The sequence below is a fragment of the Macaca thibetana genome, chromosome 12 (genome assembly GCF_024542745.1).
Source record: "Macaca thibetana thibetana isolate TM-01 chromosome 12, ASM2454274v1, whole genome shotgun sequence".
NCBI lineage: Eukaryota > Metazoa > Chordata > Mammalia > Primates > Cercopithecidae > Macaca > Macaca thibetana.
The window spans coordinates 18,028,927-18,050,913 of NC_065589.1; the positions used below are offsets into that span (position 1 = coordinate 18,028,927).

General features: G+C 42.8%; 1 protein-coding gene and 1 long non-coding RNA gene across 6 annotated transcripts in view; one reads left to right on the forward strand and one right to left on the reverse strand.

The window, feature by feature from the left end:
- The window catches only part of LOC126932901 (uncharacterized), a 188,149-nt gene extending 173,792 nt beyond the window's left edge, over positions 1–14,357 (reverse strand). For 3 of the 5 annotated variants that reach the window (XR_007718362.1, XR_007718363.1, XR_007718364.1), the window contains exon 1: positions 2,448–3,388. This is a non-coding gene — a long non-coding RNA (uncharacterized LOC126932901). The other 2 variants (XR_007718365.1, XR_007718361.1) reach the window with 2 other exon arrangements.
- Positions 14,358–14,639: 282 nt separating this feature from the next.
- The window catches only part of CUL3 (cullin 3), a 112,838-nt gene continuing 105,490 nt past the window's right edge, over positions 14,640–21,987 (forward strand). The window contains exon 1 of the mRNA XM_050752149.1: positions 14,640–15,226. Within this exon, the coding sequence (XP_050608106.1) occupies positions 15,161–15,226 (66 nt within the window). The 5' untranslated portion in view covers positions 14,640–15,160. The remainder of the gene's footprint in view (positions 15,227–21,987) is intronic.

Below are 21,987 nucleotides of genomic sequence, written 5' to 3' on the forward strand. Positions count from 1 at the left end.
GACCCAGACAGATAAGAGTTTCTGTATCTGCTTACTGGATATGTACTCTCTGAATGTTATATAACCTTCTTACGCTTGTTTCCTAACTTGTAAAATAAGAATAATTCCCCACAGTTCAAAAGACACTTATATTAAATTAGATAACATTTATTTTTATTTATTTATTTATTTATTTATTTATTTATTTGAGAAGGAGTCTCACTCTGTCGCCCAGGCTGGAGTATAGTGGTGCAATCTCGGCTCACTGTAACCTCTACCTTCTGGGTTCACGCCGTTCTCCTGCCTCAGCCTCCTGAGCAGCTGGGACTACAGGCGCCCGCCACCACGCCCGGCTAATTTTTTGTATTTTTAGTAGAGATAGGGTTTCATCGTGTTAGCCAGGATGGTCTCGATCTCCTGACCTCGTGATCCGCCCGCCTCGGCCTCCTAAAGTGCTGGGATTACAGGCATGAGCTACCGTGCCTGGCCTAAATTAAATAATATTTATTGCTTTGTGCAGTTCTTGGCACTTACTGGGCACTTGATAAATTGTAACCAAAGTCATTTTTAATTCTATGTTTTCATAATCAAGTTCACTTAATGTGAGATTTTCTATAATACAAACATTTTCTGGACTCTTTTAAATAATGTCTGACTACAAGTAATTTAATTCATGCATTCATGTTTTTCCCAACATTTTATTGAAAATTTCCAAACCTATTGTAAGGTTGAAAGAACTGTGCAGTGGTATTATCACTTATTTTTCTACCCGTCCCTATATCCATCCAAAATCCTTATTATTTTGATGCACGTCAAATCAAGTTGAAAACATCAGTATACATCACGCCCAAACATGTCAGCCTGCATATTGTTAAACAGAGTTTAGGATAAAGAGTTGTTTGTGGTTCTTTTTTTTCCTTTTGAGCTAAAATTTCACATATAATAAAAGTATGTATTTATTTTTATATTTTAAGGTGATTCAGATATTCAGAATTGAATCACCAGTTATATTTGCTGTAACACAATGCATTAGAATGGCTTTAAAATCTGGTGTTAAAGGGAAACCTCACCCTATAGGCCAGCTGAAACACACCAAGTTACTCTTTAGTTGACTGATCTATTTGGGCACATGCAACTTGATACACAGTATACCCAAATCCAGAAAATGATAAACTGCAATAAAAGAAGTTCTACTGTGGTTACTAAAAAAGAAAAAAATATATCTTAACCATAGCTGGGACATTTAAATAAATATAAATTTTCTGGTGAACTGAGAAAATTTTTTCGCTTCAAAACTTGTTGAAACTTTAGCTCCTTTCTCTAACAGAGAGAGAACACTTAGCAAAACTAAATCTTTTCTCGAAGATGGTGGTCATGAGTAAAGATCATAGTAACACACAGAAATAGAGAAGTTGCAGATGGCATGGAAATTGACTGACTCTGTGGGACCCCATACCCACCCCAAACCAAGCATGAGGGTTGTATTGCTGTATTGGTTTGTTGGTTTGGTTTTGCATATAGATATAGATAGATAGATAGATAGATAGATAGATATAATTTTTTTTTTTACCTGTTTATTTTGATGGAATTTATTTCACCAGAGCAGAGACAACAAAGCCTGATTCTTAGGTCCTGGTTACTTAAGGTTTTTCTATATACTGTCCTAAATTCACTTTGAACACACTGGGAGCTTTTTCAAAGCGAGGGGACAATTCAGCAGGGCAGTCAGGAACTTGGGTCAGAAATGCAGCCACGCACACTTCCCCCCGGAGTTCTGCCACCTGCTAGCTTTGTGACCTCAGGCAAACCTCTTCACCTTGCTAAGGTATGAGTGTTTTATTTTGTTTTGTTTTGTTTTGAGACGGAGTCTCGCTCTGTCACCACACTGGAGTACAGTGGCCTGATCTCAGCTCACTGCAACCTCCGCCTCCCAGGTTCAACTGATTTTCCTGCCTCAGCCTCCCGAGTAGCTGGGATTACAGGCATGCACCACCATGCCCGGCTAATTTTTGTATTTTTAGTAGAGACAGGGTTTCACCATGTTGGCCAGGATGGTTTTGATCTCTTGACCTCATGATCCACCCACCTCAGCCTCCCAAAATCCTGGGATTACAGGCATGAGCCACTGCGCCCAGCTGGTGTGAGTATTATTACATTTTCAGTCTATTACTGAAAACTGTAACATGGTAGTTTATCAAGGTCTTAAGCATAGATTCGCCATTTTTCAGTCATGCAGCAACATCCGCTTAATGCCTCCTAAGTGCAGAACACTCAGAATGATAACAAAAAATATTTATTTTAAATTTCCAACTTTTAGGAGCTTCATCCCATTATCTTGCGTAATTGGAATAAAATGTTTGAAATAGACTATTCAACAGAAAGATGACATAGTTGTGAAATATCTGACTCTAGAATTGGACAAACCTGAAATTAGACAAAAGGGTTTGAATTCCTCTCTCATGACTTACTTATGTGGTGACCTTAAGCAAGTGACTTCACATGTCTCTGATATGACACGTTACTTAATCTCTTGGAGATAAGACTTTCTTATCTGTAAAATGAGGAAAACAACAAAACACAAGCAGACATTTACTAAGTGCTTATTATTTGCAAGGTGCCGAGTGAAGCACACTCCAACATTCCCTAGCTCATTTAATTCTCATGACCATCTCGTGAGGCAGGTACTGTTACTATCCCCTCCTTTATGTTTTTAAAAAGGAGCACCCAGGGGCATTTGGCTAGTTAGTACAGAGCCCAGGGTTGACCCCAGTGCTCTCTGTCACAATACTATTATAATAATACTCAGTCACACAGGACTGTGTGAGCATGACATAAGCAATGCAGTCATGACACAGGCACACAGGTGGTGTTTTATCAGTGGTAGCCCTCCGTTCTGTTGCGAAAGTATGCCCCCGTGAAAATGCCAGAAATTGTACCTTAGATATTTCCTTACTTTAGGAAATCAGGCCAGGTGCGGTTGCTCATGCCTGTAATCCCAACACTTTGGGAGACCAAGGCGGGCAGATCACCTGAGGTCAGGAGTTCAAGACCAGCCTGGCCAACACGATGAAACCCCATCTCTACTAAAAATACAAAAATTAGCTGGGTGTGGTGGTGTACACCTGTGATCCCAGCTACTCGTGGGGCTAAGGCAGGAGAATCAGTTCAACGTGGGAGGTGGAGGTTGCAGTGAGCCAAGATTGTACCATTTGCACTTCATCCTGGATGACACAGCAACACTCCGTCTCAAGAAAAAAAAAAAAGGCCGGGTGTGGTGGCTCATGCCTGTAGTCCCAGCACTTTGGGAGGCCTAGGCGGGCAGATCATGACGTCAGGAGATTGAGACCATCCTGGCTAACACGCTGAAACCCTGTCTCTACTAAAAATACAAAAAAGTAGCCAGGCGTGGTGGCACACACCTGTAGTCCCAGCTACTTGGGAGGCTGAGGCAGGAGAATCACTTGAACCTGGGAGGCAGCGGTTGCAATGAGCTGATATCGCGCCACTGCACTCCAGCCTGGGTGACACAGCACGACTCTGTCTCAATTAAAAGAAAAAAAGGAAGTTAGTAAATGTTTCCCAAAAAAGAGGCGACTAATTACAAATAAATCTGACCTGAAATACGAACTTCTATTCCCAAAGGGAAGTTTCCTTGTTATGCCAGCTGTTCACGTCTTAGGGAGACACATGCACTTTTGCTACCAAATTGTAAAGACAGGGTCAAGCGCTTGAGGGGTTCCACAATGACTGATAAAACATTTTTGCATCAGTCGAGTATAAACATTGCTGCACTAAACATCCCAATACCAAATTCTCACATACCCCCTCACTCTTCTTAGGAGGGTCCAAAATGAACCCAAGATTACACTTTATTCTTTGGAGATGTCTTGATTAATTTGTAATGTAATGTGCCAGTTTCTTACCAACAAGCAAGAAATGAAGAACTGAATCCCAGCATCCTTCTCAGGAGGCAGATTATGAGAAGAAGAGCTCCCAGAAGGCCACACGGGCCCCTCTCCTGAGAGTCTTATATTTGTGGTTTCTTACCCATATATTGGCTCAAGTAGGACACATACTTGAATCTGTCACATTATTTTTCACGTGTTTTATATAGATGTGTCTGTCTTACTAGAAAGTTTGGCAAAATGATAAGGCAGTTTCTTTTTCTTTTCTTGAGATAGGGTCTCACTCTATAGTCCAGGCTGATGTGCAGTGGTGCTATCACAGCTCACTGCAGCTTGACCTCCTGGACTCAGGTGATCCTCCCACCTTAGCTTCCTGAATAGCTGGGACTATAAGCACACACCACATCTGGCTAACTTGAAAAAAAATTTTTTTCTGTAGGCTGGGTGCGGTGGCTCACACCTGTAATCTAAGCACTTTGGGAGGTCGAGGCTGGAGGATCACCCGAGGTCAGGAGTTTGAGATCAGCGGGCCAACACGGTGAAACCCCGTCTCTACTAAAAATACCCTGACTCTACTTGGGAGGCTGAGGCGAGAGCATGGCTTGAACCTGGGAGGTGGAGGTTGTAGTGATCCAAGATGGCGCCACTTTACTCCAGCCTGGGTGACAGAGCAAGACTCCATCTAAAAAAATATATAACATTTTTTTTTTTTTTGGTAGAGATGAGGCTTCATCATGTAGCCCAGGCTGGTCCCATAGTTATCTATTGAGTCTACCTGAGCATGAAGCTAATTTGGTTTCTGTGATTTTGTGCATTTGGTTTGCTTTATTTTTGGAGCAGAGCATTTTGGAGGGTAAAGGGCTGCTTGCTCCCCAAGTTGCATTGTGTGGGCAACCACCTTGTTCTCATTTGCCTGTGGCTAGTTTAGTCTATAGATCACATAAAAGCTGGTAACAGGGAATAAGGTTTCTCCAAGAGCTTCTGAAAGAGCAGCCCACAACCCCTGACAGGAGAGTGCAGGTGTTTGCGGAAATGTGCATGCCCATGGTAACTTCTGCAACAAGCCTCACCTTTCCGTGGGGACCTGGCTATGAGGTACTTTTCTTTGCTCTCATAATCCGAGAACTGTTGTGGATGAGAACTATTCTTTCAGTGCAGTTTGAAGCCTGAGATCATGCACATTCATTAGCCAAACACTATTTTATACACACACACACACACACACACACACACACACACACTTCCTCGACATTTCCCTTCCTACTCATTAATCTCCATGTAAATCTCTTCAGAAAGAGATAAACAAACATGCTCTGTACTAATAAGCGGTAGCGGTTGACTCCCAAGATCTATTCCACCTCTATGACTAGTATTAACTATGCCCGTACCCCTTGGCACTGAATGGATTAAAACAGGAATGTAACCTAGTCTTGGCTGATGAGCCATGAGAGAGAGTCTCCTGCCTCTGGGAACAGTTTCCCACCTCATAGTACAATAGTACAGACCCACAAGAAGGAGGCAGTCTCTCTTCTTCCTCTGGTCTGGACTTTGTTGTATCTGGGATACCTATAATGACTGCAGCCACCTTGCCACCAGGCAAGTAGGAGGCCAGGGCCAAGAAAACTGTCACAACGTTGGGCTGGGGCCCTGCGATGTAGCATGCCTGGAATCCATCCTGCCTCTGGACTTCGGCTATATGACATATTTGATTATGCCAGCTGGAGTTAGGTTTTCTGTTACTTGCAGTGGAAAGCAATTTAGCTGATTCAGATGCTGTTTAGTTGCTATAACAGAATACCTGAGAGTGAGCAATTTATAAAGAAACAAGGTTTATTTAGCTCACAGTTCTGTAGGCTGGAAAGTACAGAAAGCATGGTGCTAGCATCTGCTTGGCCTATGATGAGGGCCATGAGCTTGGTCAAAACATGATGAGGATCAAAGGGGAAGTGAACATGTGTGCAGAGAGATCAAAGAGGAGGAGGAATCTCACTTTATAACAACCTCCTTTCAGAGGATTTTTTTTTTTTTTGAGACGATGTCTCACTCTGTCACCCAAGGTGGAGTGCAGCGGCACGATCATGGCTCACTGCAGCCTTGACTTCTCAGACTCAGGTGATTCTCCCATCTCAGCCTCTCAAGTAGCTGAGACTACAAGCACACATCACCATACCCAGGTAATTGTGTGTGTGTGTGTGTGTGTGTGTGTGTTTTTAGCAGAGGTGGGTATTCGCCATGTTGCCCGGGCTGGTCTTGAACTCCTGAGCTCAAGAGATCCGTCCGCCTTGGTCTCTCAAATTGCTGGGATTACAGGCTTGAGTCACTGCACTTAGCCAGGGGAATCTATTCCTGGAGCACTAGTCCAGTCTTGTGAGAGTGAGAACTCACTACAGCAAGAATGGCACCAAGTCATTCATGGGGATCCGCCCCCATGATTCAAGCACCTCCTAAGAGGCCCCACCTCCAACACCGCCACATTGGGCATCACGTTTCAACATGACTTTTGATGGAAACAAAAAAACCATAACCAAACCACAGCAGATGCACTATAATTTTCACGGGCAAACTTAATTGTTAGCAGTCATCCAATGTCATGTATTTCTCCAGTTACTCATCTACTGTATTGCTTTGAGTAATTATAATTACTAATATGCTTTGAGTTCAAAGGTATTAGTTGTTGATATAGAGGAGAGTCTGCTGACTTGTTTTAAAAAGCAGTATTTCGCCGGGCGCGGTGGCTCACGCCTGTAATCCCAGCACTTTGGGAGGCCGAGGCAGGTGGATCACAGGGTCAGGAGATCAAGACCATCCCGGCTAACACAGTGAAATCCTGTCTCTACTAAAAATACAAAAACAAAATTAGCTGGGCATGGTGGTGGACACCTATAGTCCCAGCTACCCAGGAGGCTGAGTCAGGAGAATGGCATGAACCTGGGAGGCGCAGCTTGCAGTAAGCCGAGATCACGCCTGTGCACTCCAGCCTGGGCAATAGAGTGAGACTGTCTCAAAAAATAAAAAAATAAAAAATAATAATAACATAAAAAGCAATATTGCTTGTATTCAACTAATTTGTAATCCTTCTCTATCCCTCCCACAATTGCTCATTAGCATGTAGCACTGGTTAGTGTAACATTGAGAGTAGCCATGAAAATTCATCAAAAACCAATGGGCCAGGCGCGGTGGCTCACGCCTGTAATCCCAGCACTTTGGGAGGCCGAGGTGGGTGGATCACGAGATCACGAGATCGAGACCATCCTGGCTAACACTGTGAAACCCCATCTCTACTAAAAACACAAAAAATTAGCCAGGTGTGGTGGTGGGCACCTGTAATCCCAGCTACTCAGGAGGCTGAGGCAGGAGAATGGCCTGAACCCAGGAGGCGGAGCTTGCAGTGAGCCGAGATCGTGCCACTGCACTGCAGCCTGGGCGACAGAGCGAGATTCTGTCTCAAAAAAAAAACCCTTCTTTACTAAAAATACAAAAAATTTGCTGGGCATAGTGGCCCACGCCTGTAGTCCCAACTATTCAGGAGGCTGAGGCATGAGAATTGCTTGGATCCAGAAGGTGGAGGTTACAGTGAGCTGAGATCGCACCACTGCACTCCAGCTTGGGAGACAGGGCAAGACTCTCTCCACCAAAAAAAAAAAAAAAAAAAAAAAAAAAAAAAAAAAGGCAGAAACTAGTAAACATGCACGTATCACTTACCAAACCTAGACTGAAAAAACAAAGACGAGATTAGAAATTAATCATAAAATAACTTCTAATATTCTTTGAGTTCAAAGTATGTGTGGGGTGTTGTGTTAAATACTTTATCTACATTATTTGATTTAATTCTCAAACTAGTCTTATGAGGTTGGTACTATTATCAGCCTAATTTTACTAACGAGAATAAATGGGGCTCACTTCACACACTGCAGAATTTGGATTAGAACCCAGATAGTCTGACTCCAGGACTGGCACTTTTAACCGTGGTGCTCTATTTAGTTTTACACTTTAAAGTATGAGTTAACATGGCAATGCACAGAGCCACTGCTAATCTACGTGGTGGCTTTGTGCAAATCAGAAAAAAACAAAAGGCCCTGCCCACCTCCAGAGCAAATGCAGCTCCACAGCTTCAAAGCTTAGAGTGGAGGTGGCGTCTCTGACCAAGCAAACAGGTGCTACGTCCTCCAGGTGATAACGGCCCTTGCAGGGCACAGGCCTTGGAAACACAGGCCTAGTCTCCATTTGCCTCCTCAGCTAGACACCTCCCTACAGTGTACAGACTCTATAACTCTATGAGGGGCTTTACCATAATTTATATTAATGTATGTTTTTTACTGTTACCACTCTAAGGGCTTGTTTACAAGCTCTCCACACGAACATCCCTTGTTAGCCTCTCCAGATCTAATGTCCGCCTTTCTCCACCCTGGACAGTTGTACCCTTGTGACTTTTATGGATTCCATCAATGGCTCCCTTGAGCTCTGGCTTCCAGTTAGGTTCATACAACGGGAGGCACCAGTCAGAAATCCCACGGAAGGAGGAAAGTGAGGCGGGTATTTTGTCTGTGGGCAGCCTTCTCACTGTGCCAGAAAGCAACAGTAGCTTTGGTTCCCCGCTAACGCCTCAGTTTGTCAGGCAGCTCTCTCCCACAGTAACAGCAATAATCTCTGGTGGGCCACTTCTCCCCTTTTGCCCTTCAAGCCTGGAAGCGGTGCAAGGTCCCCCGCTGTTGCTAGTCCTAAGATGCTTCATCATCCCTTGATCACGCTCTATCTCTACCCATACTCTATGAAAGTCCCGTAGTTAAACTTCCCAATTTCCCTGTTGGAGTGAGCCATCTGTTTCCTGCCAGGACGTTGAGTGACACATGGGGGAAACAAACTTTCACTATTTTAAGCAAAAATGGAATTTGGGGAAGGCATGTTTGGAGTCACAGAAACTAGGGGAGGTAGGAGGACCAGGGTTGGAGAAGAAGCAGGAACTGGAGGACAGCTGGAAAGTCGAGGAGCAGGAATTGCAACTAAAGTCATTCTGTGGCAAGAGCCCAGGCCACCCACTGCCACTGCTTGAGTGCCCACCAACCATCCTGTGTCCTTCAGTCACCTACTCAACAGTCAGAGCTTCTAGGAGAGGGTCTGATTGCCTGTGTCTCCCACTCAAGAGTCAGAGCTTCCAGGAGAGCGTCTGATTGCCTGTGTCTCCCTATACCTCCACTCCCAGGCCGAACTGGGCAGAGGACGGGAAAGATCAGGCCCCTCTGACTACCGTGGTAGGAAGTGGAAGCCACTATCCACCAAGACCACACCCAGTGGGTGATTCCTTTAAAACAAGAGACCAGGGTACTAATAGGAAATACCTCCTCCCCTCCCCAAGAAAGGACAAACATCACTATACTAATTAACAGAAGAATATGAAACCGCCTTTACAACAAGCATCTAAAGTAGTTTTTTTCCTCAAAAAAACCCAAAGATTCATGTAGAGATAGCCACTTCTCAATGAGAATTTCAGTAACAGAGAAGTTCCATACCATTTTCAACCAATGTCTCAAAAATGAAAATTCTTTAAAAGGTTTTTAACTAGGTTTGATGTCGAGTTGCTGGTTTTATCCTAATAAGGTGTCCACTTGTCACACCATTGCAGAATTGCCCATTAAAGGGATTCTTTTGCCCAATATCCAGCCATGAAAAAATGAGAGGACTCAGAGACCAATAACTTAAAAATCAATTTACTCTAGGAATTCATGTCATCTATTTCAGGCTAGAAATAGGTCCCAACAATTTTTTTTTTTTTTTTTTTTTTTTTTTTTTGAGACGGGGTTTTGCTCTTAGGGTCCAGGTTGGAGTGCAGTGGCACGATCTTGGCTCACTGCAACCTCCACCTCCCAAGTTTCAAGTGATTCTCCCGCCTCAGCCTCCAAAGTAGCTGGGATTACAGGTGCCCGCCACCACACCTGGCTAATTTTTTTTTTTGTATTTTTAGTAGAGACGGGGTTTCACCACATTGGCCAGGCTGGTCTTGAACTCCTGACCTCAGGTGATCCTCCCACCTCAGCCTCCCAAAGTACTGGGATTACAGGCATGAGCCACCATGCCTGGCCTGGCCCCAACAATTTTTACATCTTTTAGTCTCTTAAAGGTTCTTTTCTTTATGAGGGCTCCTTCTCTCAGATTCTGATTTCTACCAGCTCTAGATATAAGAGTTAAGAATATAGTTTTTTTAGGAACTGAAGACAAATAGCTTATTAAAGAGGTTTAAAGATAATGCCACTGCCGGGCACGGTGGCTCACATCTGTAATCCCAGCACTTTGGGAGGCCGAGGTGGGTGGATCACGAGGTCAGGAGTTCGAGATCAGCCTGGCCAGCATGGTGAAACCCCATCTCTACTAAAAATACAAAAAATTAGCTAGGCATGGTGGCGCACACCTGTAGTCCCAGCTACTCGGGAGGCTGAGGCAGGAGAATTGCTTGAACCCAGCAGGCAGAGGTTGCAGTGAGCTGAGGTCCCACCACTGCACTCAAGCCTGGGCAACAGAGCGAGACTCCATTTCAAAAAAAAAAGATAATGCTATTCTATTACATTTGTCCACTGTAGTATTTATAATTCATACAATTACTAAATCTAACATAAAATTTAGACCATTACTTTTATAGCTCTTTTGGTACAATGTTTATCTCAACTCCAAAATTAACTTACTTCACCAAGACAGAGCTGATGAGTTACAAACTTCAACGTATACTTTACTTGTCATGAATGAAAGCAATACATACTCATAACTGTCCCCTAGAGGTTTCTTGATACATTTACTGTTACAATGGTATCAATAAGAAGAAATTATTTTTCTTTGAAATAAGATTACATAGATGCCATGCCTATCTTTTTAAATTGAGAATCTATATTATGTTAAATTGGTTTGGTTGGTTGTGTAGATATTTTTATTTACAAAATGTTAATTTATTGGGTACATGTGGAACAAAGAGACTGTCCAAGCCAACCAGAACATTTACAGAGCTGCCAGGGAGATGATTTTCTTTTGTATGACCATTTGATGAAAACCTGAGATGGATTTTTATGATGTAATCAGACATTTAACATTTTTTAGTTTAAGATGTAACTTGTCTCATATGCTTATGTGTCTCATATGCTTCTTGTCTCAATGATATAAGAAAAATTTTAAGGACACAGTAGAAAAGTTGCATAGAGAAGGCCTACAATTTTCACATATTTAAGCATTTGTGGTTATGTTCTCAATGGAGTATTCACCAACAATATGTCATCTTATAATGCACATGGTACATGCTACTACCCTAAATATATATAACTCCACATCTAATGGCCTATTACACTTATTAGTTGCCTAGTAGAGACAAGAAAGTAGAAGATCTAGCCCTTCCATTCCAGGAGCTGATAATATCTATACATCTTTGCCTTCCAACTTGAAAAACATTTTCTTTCTCTTAACATAGTCTTGGTCTACTCAAAACCATTGAACAGGTCTTTCAAATGGAAATGGTAGGCTTCGAGCTGTTTTAATAACCAATATCTGTACAATAAAATCAGCAGATCTGAAACCCTGATTAAAGTGACTTGGTATCCTGAATACCTAGAAACTGATGGTCGAGAAGGCTATTACTTCCTTTTACCAGCTCCTCACACCTTATATTGCTCTTTTACAGACTGGGATGTAGAAAAGGGGCTGGCCCACCCAAATGCCTGATCTCTCTGAATGCATGTGCTCCATATGCATAAATGGAAAGAATAAATCGAAATGAGGCCACTGTTTTCCTGTTTTCCTGTTTCAGGACACTGTCAGCATGAGTAGGAATATCAATCGCCAGGCATGCAAGATCTAGTGAGTTCCTATTCCAGTGCTGCTTTCTCTGCTAGATCAGGTGGCAGTTTGCAGCAAAGCAACATCCTGAAAGTTTATTTGCTATTTGCAAGTCAGGGAATATGACTGGGCACAGAAAAATAGTCTACTGCTGCTTCAGAAAGTATTTCATAGACATTTTGAGGATGTTGCTTCCATAGGAAAGAAAATATCTGATTTCTGGACTGAAGTATACACAAAGTTGGGGCCAAATCCAACGTGGGTCTGTGGTTTACAAACTGTGAGATGTGAAAAAGGATGTGATGGCAGGTCCCATCTGTCTCATTCACCCTAGTTCCTGACATACAGTAGCCATTCAATAATAATTATTATAATTATTGATAATTATATAATTCAATAATAATTATTCAATAATAATTATTGAATAAATGAATAACTGAACAAATAAATGAGCAGATTTCTTAATGACAAATTCATTTTGAAGCATTTTTCTGATCCTTGGTGGTTAAAAGCCTAAGGGAAGCCATAATTCACAGTGATTCTTTTAGATGCAGCTAAATTTTGGTTAAGCAACACCAATATATGAAAATCTGGGTTCACAAAATAAATACATTAGAGTTACTATACTTACTATATGCTTTACAATTAAGTTGAAATATACCTTAATGTAGTGGGTTTCTAAATGCTGGCCCATGAGGTCTCCTTAGGTTCACAGTGAAATAAGAAAAATTAGTGTGACATATTGTTCATCATGAGGCTGTTCAATTCAAGGAACTGTCCTTTATTCAAAAATGAATCTTCCCCCATTTCTGAGGTTAAAATACTTTTTAATAAATGATGGGCATAATCTATGCTAGTTGTTCCTTTTTAATACTCTTGCAAATATAAAGTTGCCAAACCTATATTGACTCCCTTGCTTATCAGAAAATATTTTATTAGTCTGAGAGATCCAAATGTCGGCGACTGGCTTAGTTTCCAAATATGACTCATTTTATAAAAGCATACAAGTGCTTTTGTTGTTGTTGTTTTTTAGAAACCTATCTATTGAATAAAGGAAGTAGTATAACCTTGGCTTTAATGCCCATGTTAATGACAGCCAACAGGTGGTAAGTTGCTGCTCCATGCCTAGCTCTCAGGGCTTTTCAAAACATATTCATCCATTTAAATTTCACAGTAGCCCAAGGAGGAAGTATTGTTATTGTCTCCGTTTCACAGATGAGGAATTCTAGGGATTGTCAACTCCATGCCCCAAAGGATGCACAACACAGCTAGCAAAGTGGCAGAATTGAGATTCAAACAATGGCTCCAAGAACATATATTCTTTTTTAAAATGTATTTTTTTGGTTTCTTTTTTTGATTCCTCAGAGATCCCTACTCTGAACATATATTCTTACATTACTAAGAAACTGGGTCATATGAGAGTACAACCAAGAGAAAAACATTGTTATTATATTATAATGTTATGGAAATGGAGGTTCAATTAGCGTAGAGATTATAAACTCCTCTTCAAGACTGACATTATCTTACACTGAAGTCAGAGCCTCTCCCAATGTTAGTTTATCAACTCAATTCTTGATAACCTATTTTTAGCTTCAGTATTTGCAGATACTGTCTTAAGCAACATTGTTGCTTAAGCTCCTGCTTTAATTAGCCAATTCCAAAAATCTCCCACAAAAAAAACCCCAAGAAAATACGGTATTTGCAATGGAGTGTTTCAACCAAGAAGGGGCTTTAAGCGCAACACTCAAAAGCTTAGACATCAGGATTAAGTTAATTTAGGGCAAATTCAACCTTATAGTCAACAAATAAGTGTATTTCACTTTATATTAAGTTTGTTATGTAAAAGCATTAAAATACCAACTTCTAAATGTAGCTATCCATCCCCCAAACAGATGCTTCTTTAAAATAGGAAGAACACAAACTTTAGTTGGAACTCACATATTCCCTTGCAGAGTCAGAAACCCAAACATAACAGCAATTGGGCAAGTAGGTAAATGAGGAAGTACAATTCATAATAAATGGACAGCAAAACCGATGAGTCAAATTAGACATTTTGACTATAAAGCGACCAAACGCCTCTCCCCAAAAACCAAAAGCCAAAACCTTTTCAAATATACAGCAACTGAATCAGACGGTAATTTTGGCTTTAAAAATCTACAATACTCTTGGTAATGCTAGAAATGATTTATCTGGTAGGTTAAAGTTAGGTATCTATCATTCCACTTAACATCATTTACCAAATGCTGCATTTCATTAATGGAGCTGTCAGTTTATTCTGATGGTAATGAAAAACAGGTTTTAACATTAATAAGCCCTGGGTCCACCAGAAAATAACAGTGAATCAAGAGGTCCTGAGGTTTATGCAGTTTAAGGTAACTCTGTAGATTAAATTTCCACCCTCCAGTCCTGAGAGCTGTGGTGTACACCCTCAGTCCGAATACCTTGTTGAGCATACAGGACAGTCATTTCCGACACTGCAGGTAACTCCTGCACAGACTCTTCATTCAAGTTGCTGGCTTCTGCTCAAGTACCCATCCCTAGCCCACATGCCCTAGAAAAACACAGGAACCAGTTCGGGACGTAGTTATGCATCCAGCACCCCACGCTCCTCCCCAAGACTATCCTCCTGCCATCCCAGCTCAGTGGGGCCCAGCCCACTACAATCCAGCTCCCGCTCTCCGAACTTCCCCCGCCCACTCTCCCCACGTGACCAGGACCCCCCCAACCGCCGCCTCGAGTTCCACCAATCAGCAACCACCTCCGCCCAGAATCCGGGACCTGGCGCTCCTCTTTCAAAAAGGCAGCTTAATCCTCCCGCCCTCAGCCACGCCCCCTTTCCGCTTCCCCGCCCCGCCGGTCCCTCCCACTTCCCTCAATTCCCTGTTCCCCTCCTCCCCTCCGGTGGCGCCCTCCCGCTCCCGGGCTTCGCCCCGCCCCACCAGGGCAGCGCGCTCGCTCTCTTCTCGCGAGATCTGAGCGTCCCCGCCGCGGCCGCCGGGCTCCCCCTCCCGTCCTCCCACCTCCCTCCCCCGGCATCTCTCACTCTCCGGCTCTCCTCCCTCCCTCCTCCCCCCTCCACCCTCTGGGCCGGATCTCGTCTCGCTCAGGCGGAGGAGGAGAAGGAGGAGGAGGAGGACGACGTTCGGCCTGCGCAGTGAGATGTTTGTCCGTCGCCGCCGCCGCCGCCATCGCGGAGGAGCGCGATAAAGGGAGCAGAGCCGGGCGTGAGGGGGACCCTGCGGAGCCACCGCGCCAGCGCAGCCCCCCAGCCGCGTCGGAGCAGCCGGAGCCCGAGCCGCCGCCGCCCCCGCCGCCGCCGCGGCTGCCCAGGGGCCGGCCAGCTCCCCAGCCCTGCCCGGGGGCCGCGCCGCCCCCAGCGTCGCCCCTCGCCTGCCTGCCCGCCTTAAATGTGACACCGGCGTCGCGGAGCGCGACCTGAAGCCGCCGCCGGGGAGGGGACGAGCACCATGTCGAATCTGAGCAAAGGCACGGGCAGCCGGAAGGACACCAAGATGCGGATCCGGGCCTTTCCGGTGAGTCTCTCCTCGGCGTCCGGGACCCCGGGGCCGGGGGCCGGGCCGAGAGCCGCACGCGAGGCCCGGGCTGAAGTCCCCCAACAGGCCGCAGGCCCGGCCTCCCCTCCCCCACGCTCGCCGGCCGCGGGGCGCGAGCCTTCCCGGCAACCGGGCGGCACGGGGCCCCGGCGCGGCCGCCCTCCCGGGCCGTTCCCCGCGCCGGGAGTCCGGGCCTGGCGCCGCGCCCCCGTCCGGGAGTTGCTTCTTCAGCCGCTCCACGGGCGTCGGCTGCGGCCGGGGCCCCTCGGCCGCCCCACGCCTCCCCACGTTGCCGGGGTTGTAGGCCCAGGCTCCGGCGCTGTTAGCAGCGGCGAAGTCCTCCCTGTGTGGGGCGTGTGTGGAACTTTTCACGTGGGGTTTCGTTACACTTTCAAAAATTACCCAGTCTAGCTTGTAGGGTGATGAAGGGGCTGCCCTCTCACTCTGCCCCCCTCCCCAGGCAGGGCTGTGCCATCAACCTGCCCCCGAAGCAGTGACAGTGGTTCCACGGAATGCTCAGTGGTCATAAACTAGTAACATTGGGTGTATTTATAGCGTCTTTCATCCTACAAGCCTCCTAAACACTTTGCAAACTGTTGTGCAGGATTGCCTCGCCACTCGGAGGAAGGCCGGGTGGGAGGAAGCAACAGAGAGCAAACCGGACAATTGGTTCTCCATTTCTCAGCCTTGGGAGCCCAAAGAATGAGTGTAGTCGCCTTGCAGAGTTGCTTTCTTTCATCACTTTCAGTGACAGCAAACGTGTTCTGTTCAGAAACCTTTTCTTTTTTGGCATTACGTTGTGTCGTAGCCTTGTGGTGTTTAGCATATAGGGTATAACTTTGGGTGTCATATCTGGTTCGTCCACACTATGGCAAGCAATTAAAATGTATTGTTGTTAACAAACTGGACATACTTGCCTATGTCGCTACAATAAAAGGCGTACGTCAAGACAGACGAACTAGCAATCGGACAGAAGATTTTAAAAAACAAAATTAGAGAAAGATCTTGGTCTTCCCTTCTTAGATTCATAAATACTTCGTATGATGTGCAGGCGAAAGAGGGAGGTTTGTTGTCACTTTTTAAAGAGAGCTTTTCCTGAAGTGCAGTTGCCTGAGAAAATACTTATATTAATATGATTGCCCCAGTTGAGTCAAGTAATTTAGTCTCAGAGAACATGAGGACCTCTCTGAATTCCTAAAATTTAAAAGGATACAGCTCATGCAGAATTCTGAAATTGCAAGAACATAAATACTAAAATCAGTGTGCGAAAACCTCTGCTTTGTGTAAATAGGTACGGTGTATTTAGGAGAATTAAGTGTTTTGATAATAATTAAAGATTTTTGGAATGTTTCGAACTTTTTTCTAAGTAAACATGAGAAATGTTGACAATAGAGTACTAACGAAGCTTACTAGTATGTTTTCCCTTATGATTGGGCACAGAGCTGGGTTATGAATTTGTGATTAATATTAATTTTCCTACTAAATTCTGATCACTTTAGAGTTTAGAATTACTTAGAATTTTATGAAGTTAATAGTTTTATACGACAGGTTTTCTTTTTCTTTTCTTTTTTTTTTTTTTTTTTTTGAGACAGTTTCGCTCTTGTTGCCCAGGCTGGAGTGCAATGGCGCGATCTCAGCTCCCAGCAACCTCCGCCTCCTGGGTTAAAGCGGTTCTCCTGCCTCAGCCTCTGAGTAGCTGGGATTACAGGCAGGCGCCACTATACCCGGCTAATTTCGTATTTTTAGTAGAGACGAGGGTTCTCCCTATTGGTCAGGCTGGTCTCGAACTCCCGACCTCAGATGATCCACCCACCTCGGCCTCCCAAAGTGCTGGGATTACAGGCGTGAGCCACCGCGCCCGGCCTATACAACAGATTTTCTAGGAGTGTTTGCGGCCTTACACTACTCAATTCTTGAAGTCTTACGTTCTGAATAAGATTTTTTGCTAAAATGTGGAGGAACTCAAATTTGACATCAACTCACTCAAGTGAATGGCGTTCTGATTGACCGTTCATCTATGTGTAATCAAACTCTGACCACTTCAGGTTTCCCTGCTCTTGCCTGTTTTGCCATCATTTAATTTGTTCAGTAAATATTGAATATTATGTGCCAGGCACTGTTCTGGGCGTCTGTCAGGATAGCTAGAAAGACCGAGATCCCTGCCTTCTGGAGCTAATATTGTTGGGGAGAAGAGGTGGGAGAGAATTTCATTATTCCTTTAGCTGACCAGTATAATAACGTTGTGTGATACGTTACCACATAATACTGGAACTTAATTTTTTTTTTAGCTTCGTTATGATTATGAGCTAATTTGGACCCATTCTGTCTATGACTTTTGCAGGTTTTTCTGAAAACTTTACAGAAGTAAGTGACTAGTTTTGATATTCAGTAGTTAATAGCTGCTGATTTCTAAAAGAATTTTTCATTACTGTTTAATAAGTATTAATAACATTCATAAGTAGTTCCCATTGAAAAGAACTATTATAGTTTATGACCCTTTGTTACAAATATATATATATCTCAGTGGTAGGGTATTTCATAGTTCTATCTTGTTAACCGTGTGCTTATGGACCTTCAGAATTCCTGTCTTCCAGATTAGCAGTCTTGTGCATAACTACAGACTGCATGAGTTGCTGGTCAAAAGTAGTTAATGCATAGTATGCCATAAGGAAAAAATATGGCTGGGTGCAGTGGCTCACGCCTGTGATCCCAGCACTTTGGGAGGCGGAGGCAGGTGGATCACCTGAGGTCAGGAGCTTGAGACCAGCCTGGCTGACATGATGAAATCCCATCTCTACTTAAAATACAAAAAAATCACGGGGTGTGGTGGTGGATGCCTAGTAATCCCAGCTACTTGGGAGGCTGAGGCTGGAAAATCGCTTGAACCTGTGAGGCCGAGGTTGCAGTGATCTGAGATAGCGCCATTGCGCTCCAGCCTGGGCAACAAAAGCAAAACTGTCTCAAAAAAAAAAAATTGTTTATGGTTATACATATGTACATCCTTAATTGTTTATGGATCCACATATGTACGTATTTTAAAATAACTGTATTTTACATCTGTTGTTTGGATATATAGTTACTATAATTTAAGGGAAACTATAGTTTCACCAAAAGTCTTAAGCACTCGGCTGGAGAAGGTGGTTCACACCTTCACACCTGTAATCCTAGCACTTTGGGAGAGGCAAGCCGGGTAGATCACGTGAGGTTAAGAGTTGGAGACCAGCCTTGCCAACATGCAAACCCCTGTCTCTACTAAAAATACAAAAATTTACCAGGTGTGGTGATCACACACCTATAATTCCAGCTAGTCGGGAGCAAAGGCACGAGAATCATTTGAAGCTGGGAGGCAGAGCTTGCAGTGAGCCAAGATCATGCCATTGTACTCCAGCCTGGACAGCAGAGTAAGACTCTGTCTCATAAAAAAAAAAAAAGAAAAATTGTGTTTAAGGTGGACAATATGATGTGTTGATAATGTATACATTCTGACATGCTTACTACCATCAAGCTAACACAAAATCACCTCTTTTTATTTATTTATTTATTTTTGAGGTGGAGACTCGCTCTGTAGCCCAGGCTGAAGTGCAGTGGCATGATTTCGGCTCACTGCAACCTCTGCCTCCTGGGTTCGAGCGATTCTTCTGCCTCAGCCTCCCGAGTAGCTGGGATTACAAGCATGCACCACCACGCCTGGCTAGTTTCTGTATTTTTAGTAGAGACAGAGTTTCACCATTTTGGTCAGGCTGGTCTTGAACTCCTGACCTCCTGATCCGCCCGCCTTGGCCTCTCAAAATACTGGGATTACAGGTGTGAGCTACTGCACCTGGCCAATAGTTCCGTTTTTTTTGTCTGCATGATGAGAACAATTAAGATCTACTTCCTTAGCAAATTTAAAGTATATAATACAATGTTATTAACTATTCTTACCGTGCTGCACATTTGATCTCCACAATTTATTCATCTTACAACTTGTACCCTTTGATCAAAATCCACCCCCCCATTTATTTCATTCCCCAGCGTGGGCCACAGAGCAAGACTCTGTCTTAAAAAAAATAAAAATAAAAATTCTCAAGCACTCTTCTCAGGTTGTTTTACAAAATTAACTCGTAGAAAAGTATAGAATTATGTTTTGAGATTGTTTTGTTTTCATTGCAAAATAGAGTGGTAATTGAACTTACTGGATATTTTATAGATACTACTCCAGATAAATTTCCATCAATAATGTCAGATTCTTTTTAGTGTTTTGAGTGCATTTTTTTTTTCTTTTTTGAGACAGAGTCTTGCTCTGTCGTCCAGGCTAGAGTGCAGTGGCATGATCTTGGCTCACTGCAGCCTCCACCTCCTGGGTTCAACCGATTCTTGTGTCTCAGCCTCCCGAGTAGCTGGGACTACAGGTTTGTGCCACCACATCTGGCTAATTTTTATATTTTAAGTAGTGATGAGGTTTCGCCATGTTGGCCAGGCTGGTCTTGAACTCCTGATCTCAGGTGATCCGCCCACCTCTCTTTCCCAAAGTGCTGGGATTATAGGTGTGGGCCACCGCATGCAGCCTTAGTGCATATTTTAAGTATCATTGTCTGTAGAAGTTATAATACACAGTTTAATGCACAATTTGCATTTTTAAGTAGACCTTTTCCTAGAAATTCTTTTTAAGATGGAAGACAATAAGGAAGTTTCTGTTTTTGTAAGCTGTTGACAAAGGAAAAGTTTATTCCAGTTTATAAGCTTTCGTGCATTGCACAAAGTATATCATTTCACATCTTTTTGATAATGTTTAAACTTTTATTTGTATGCGAAGAAACAACAAGGACCATATAACTTTTTAAAGAAAGGAGGCAGTAATTGTGAAACTCCTGGAAATAATGCGGGTCTGGATCAAATAATCTGCCCCAGGGAGTCTCTTTCTTACTCCTGGGCTTTGTTCCACCATGTAGGATTAGTTGCTGTCAGGTAAATCTTTTATTATCTTTATCTTTGAAAAGTGATTTCTTACCATTTTTACTGTATGGGGTTTTGTCCATATGGGTTTGAGGAGCTTGATTAGAATTGGAGGGGTTACATTTGAATGAAAATGCCGTCCTGTCCTCTGTCAAACAGTAATGAAGCCTTTCTTGGCCTAGCCTTCAGAGTTTGGGAAACCTGTTATGAAGGTGAGTGTCTCCAGAATGTAATCAGGCTCTTAAGATCTCTACCTTGGGGTCCTGGAAGTAGCTTCAGTTAGTTTATAAAAAGCTTGCTAACTCACCGTGAGAAAGAGTGTTATGATGAAATGCCCACTCCCTAATGCTAGATGAACTCCACCTGTGTAGCATGACAGCAACTGTTTGGAAGTGATTGTTGGCTGGAACATACAGAGACTCACATTAGTGAAACAGTTTTGTGTTCATTTGTGATATACTTAACAGGAAAGAGTCTAAGGGCAGATGGGTACAGTTAATCTTTTTTTGTTTTTTTTTCTTCGAGCTACAGAAATGTTTGTTAGATTTGAGGGAACAGCTTCTATCTTCATAGTAGGTTTCTCTTTCTTAGGGAAGGTAGTTGTTGCATAGTACTACCTGGACTGGTGCATAGAGGAAAGCTGGATGGTAGTCTTGCAGATCACACAGAGCAGAGAATTAATTATAAATTTGTTTTTCATTTTTCATGTTATGAAACAGGGTGAAACAGATTCATTAAAGTGTTACACTCAAACTGATACTGTTTATAGTTTTGGGACAGCCAGTATTGTCATAGTTGTTAGTACCCCTCTGACTTTAGAAGTTAGAAAAATAAAAGCATACAGTTGTTACTAACAAAGTATTTATTTTGCCTTGTCTTTCTAGATAGCAATTCAGAGGAACCTGGAAAATTATTAGTTCCAATAGTGAATTAGAAACTATTTAAGTAATATGAAATATAATGTAAAAATTTGGCTTTTTAAGTAATACATAAGTCACAAACTTGATTCAGACAAATTAGAGACTGCTTCATTTGTTTGTACATCATTCATTAAATGAAGTTAAGGGATGAAAGCATTTGTCCAGTTCGGGAAGATTATATGATTAAGGCTAGAAAAAGTGGTATGCCTTTTCGTTATATTGTACGTTGGGAGACTTCAGCGGTAATTTTTTGTTATTTTCATTCCAGAGTACATGGATGCTCTTAAGTAGTTTTGTTAGGTTTATATAAAAGTTACTAGACAATTTGTAGTTTTAAATAATGCAACTTTTTAAAAAAGTAGTTCTTGCTGGCCCATTGTAAGGTCAACAAAATGTAAAGGTATTACTAGTAAGAACAAATCACTGAGTTAACACATAGTTTTTCATGACTATCATACTTTACTTCAGTTTGCTTAACTGTTTCCCTATTGCCAAATATTTGGTTGATTCCAGGGAGTCCATATTTTTTCTATTAAAGAAGATTGCAACTGCGACTATTTAGACACATGAATATTTGAGCCCGTCTCTGATTATGGAATTATTGAGCTGAACATAACTGAAATATATTACCTAATTGACCTCCATAAAGGTAATAATAATAGCTAACACTTTCTAAATGTTTATCATGTACTCTGCATGTCTAAACTTACTCATTTGAGCAACTCTCTAGAATACTATTGTCTGTTCTACAGATGAGGCTTTGCAAGACTAAATAATTTGCTTAAGATATTCTTCCAAGTGGCAGAACTAGGATTCTGACCCAAGCAATCTGGCTCTGAAGTGAGCACTCTTAAGAATTAATTGTATTTCCCAAGGTTGTATCAG